This window comes from Aplysia californica, unplaced genomic scaffold (assembly GCF_000002075.1).
Source record: "Aplysia californica isolate F4 #8 unplaced genomic scaffold, AplCal3.0 scaffold00911, whole genome shotgun sequence".
In the NCBI taxonomy this organism is placed as follows: Eukaryota; Metazoa; Mollusca; class Gastropoda; order Aplysiida; family Aplysiidae; genus Aplysia; species Aplysia californica.
Window position 1 is genome coordinate 239,070 of NW_004798181.1, and position 2,243 is coordinate 241,312.

The following is a 2,243-nucleotide window of genomic DNA, read 5'->3' on the forward strand; positions in this document are numbered from 1 at the left end:
TGACCACACAGTCTGTGTAAGTAATGTAGGAGACAACTATTGACCACACAGTCTGTGTAAGTAATGTAGGAGACAACTATTGACCACACAGTCTGTGTAAGTAATGTAGGAGACAACTATTGACCACTCAGCCTGTGTAATGTAGGAGACAACTATTGACCACACAGCCTGTGTAAGTAATGTAGGAGACAACTATTGACCACACAGCCTGTGTAAGTAATGTAGGAGACAACTATTGACCACACAGCACAACTCACCTTAAAGAGAAAATTCTTTTTGTGATCCGGCCCACTCTCACTGACAACGGTAAATGCCGGCGGTCCCCACCTCCTCTTGTTACAAAGCTCCATCAAGGCAGAGACTGGGTGTTTGTCTGAAAATACACCATCATCACCATCATCACCATCATCATCATCATCATCATCCAGTGCCAGATCTGCGACAGACATCGGCGATCATGGTTCTCCATTCTTCATTTGCTCAGATGCTCTTAAAAAAGCTGCGTTTCCCTGATCTTTCCCTGTTACCCATTTGTTTAGGGTCCTTAAGTAGATTGCTCTGGGCCTACCCCTCACTCGCTTGCCCTCAATTTTGCCAGTGAGAGCTAGATGTTCAAGACCCTTATGTCTATTCAGGTGTCCCAAAAACTGCCTTTGTCGTCTCCTGATTGTTTTTAACATTGAGCGTCCCACGTGGGCTTCATCAAGAACTACCTCATGTGATTTCTTTTCCTTCCACGATATTCTCAGCAGTCTCCTAAGAAACCACATTTCTGTTGCTTCTATTTTACAAACAGCATTTCAGAACGTTCACTAGAAGAGAACAGAAAAAGATTTCCCAAGAAAATACAAAAATACCAAACAGAATCCTATGTTGTTGTTGTTTTCAAATCCCTTTAGCTGCGAGCATTTCGCTCTTGGCAGCGCAATGCCTGTCTCAAACAGAATCCTATAGACAATAGAAGAGACATCAAACAGACACCTCACTGTTATTTTCTTCTTTGTTTTTTCAGGTCCTATTGTAGGAAAGAACAGAGTCCCTAAACACGCAGACGACGAAATCCCTCTAGCCCTTTGTGCCTGTCACAGAATCTAGGTCAGCACGAGAGCCTTGTTATATTATATATTGCCCAGCGTTAAGCTTCGATCTAATTAAAGTAAATCAGTAGTGTACACAACAGTTCCAGCAGTTTGGTATTTCTTTAGAACAATAAACACACCCTTCTCAGTCAAGACTTTTGTTGTCCAGGTCAATCCTGTAGTTGTCTGAAGTTTGTAGACCTACTAACATTTCTAACAAGCGTGTCAGACTGTGTGTCATACGCTACACAAGCAGTTCTATCACACAGTAATAAGTTCATGTATATGACATAACATGTACTGGTAGGGAGCTGTACCGTGACATAAAAGGTTTTGAGCGGGAAAAAAAAATAGATAAAAACTTCCCAGCTGGCAGAAAAATGTCAGTCTCAAGGATCTGATCATCTTGCCAAGTGCTTCATTTCACCAGGACAACAAACATACAGTCTATGGCAGGCACAGAATAAACAAAACAACAACCCTGAAACAACAAATTGAACAAGCGCACATGCTGCTGAATCAAATGGCTATCATGAAGCCATTCAATATGTTTGTCTAACTGTTTGTTGGCCTTGTCTGTCTGTTTGTGTTTTCGTAAGACTGCGACACTCACTGGAAAGATCCTTGGCTCTGGGTTGTTGTGGCTGACAGTTCCTGCCTTTCTGAGTCTCCGTCGAAGCTTGCAGGCCTAGCAAAGACATCGTGGAAATTTTAGGTACAACAAAAATCGACACAAAAACAGACTTCCTTGATTCAGTACACACAGGACAGCCCAAAACTTGTTCATCTATCTCTCTCTCTCTCTCTCTGTCTCTCTCAGTCTCTTTATATATATTGTTAATATATATTTAAATATATATATTCGCATAGACTCAACTGAAAGGCCAATTTTTCCTTACACACGGGTGTACATACAAAAGAAATCTGTGCATTCCAGGTCTACTTTCAGGCACTTTGAATTTTTTTCTGTGTGGTACCTAATCATATGATATATATATATAACGCATTATGTTTACACGCTAATCAACTTAAGATTCAATGACAATTATCGTACTTCATACTGAAAACGTGCAAAACTCAACTGTATTATTGTCTAGGTGTTCCCATCACACCAAGTGGTAGGCTCTAGGAAGAATTCACTTCACTTACAGAATCATTTGCCCC

General features: G+C 40.9%; 1 protein-coding gene across 1 annotated transcript in view; it reads right to left on the bottom strand.

Annotated features, from left to right (window-relative positions):
• Positions 1 to 253: 253 nt before the first annotated feature.
• The window catches only part of LOC101845203 (protein SON), a gene marked incomplete at its 3' end in the record, with an annotated part of 26,950 nt that continues 24,960 nt past the window's right edge, over positions 254 to 2,243 (bottom strand). The window contains 2 exon segments of the mRNA XM_005110580.3: positions 254 to 373; positions 1,693 to 1,767. Coding sequence (XP_005110637.2) covers positions 254 to 373; positions 1,693 to 1,767 — 195 coding nt within the window.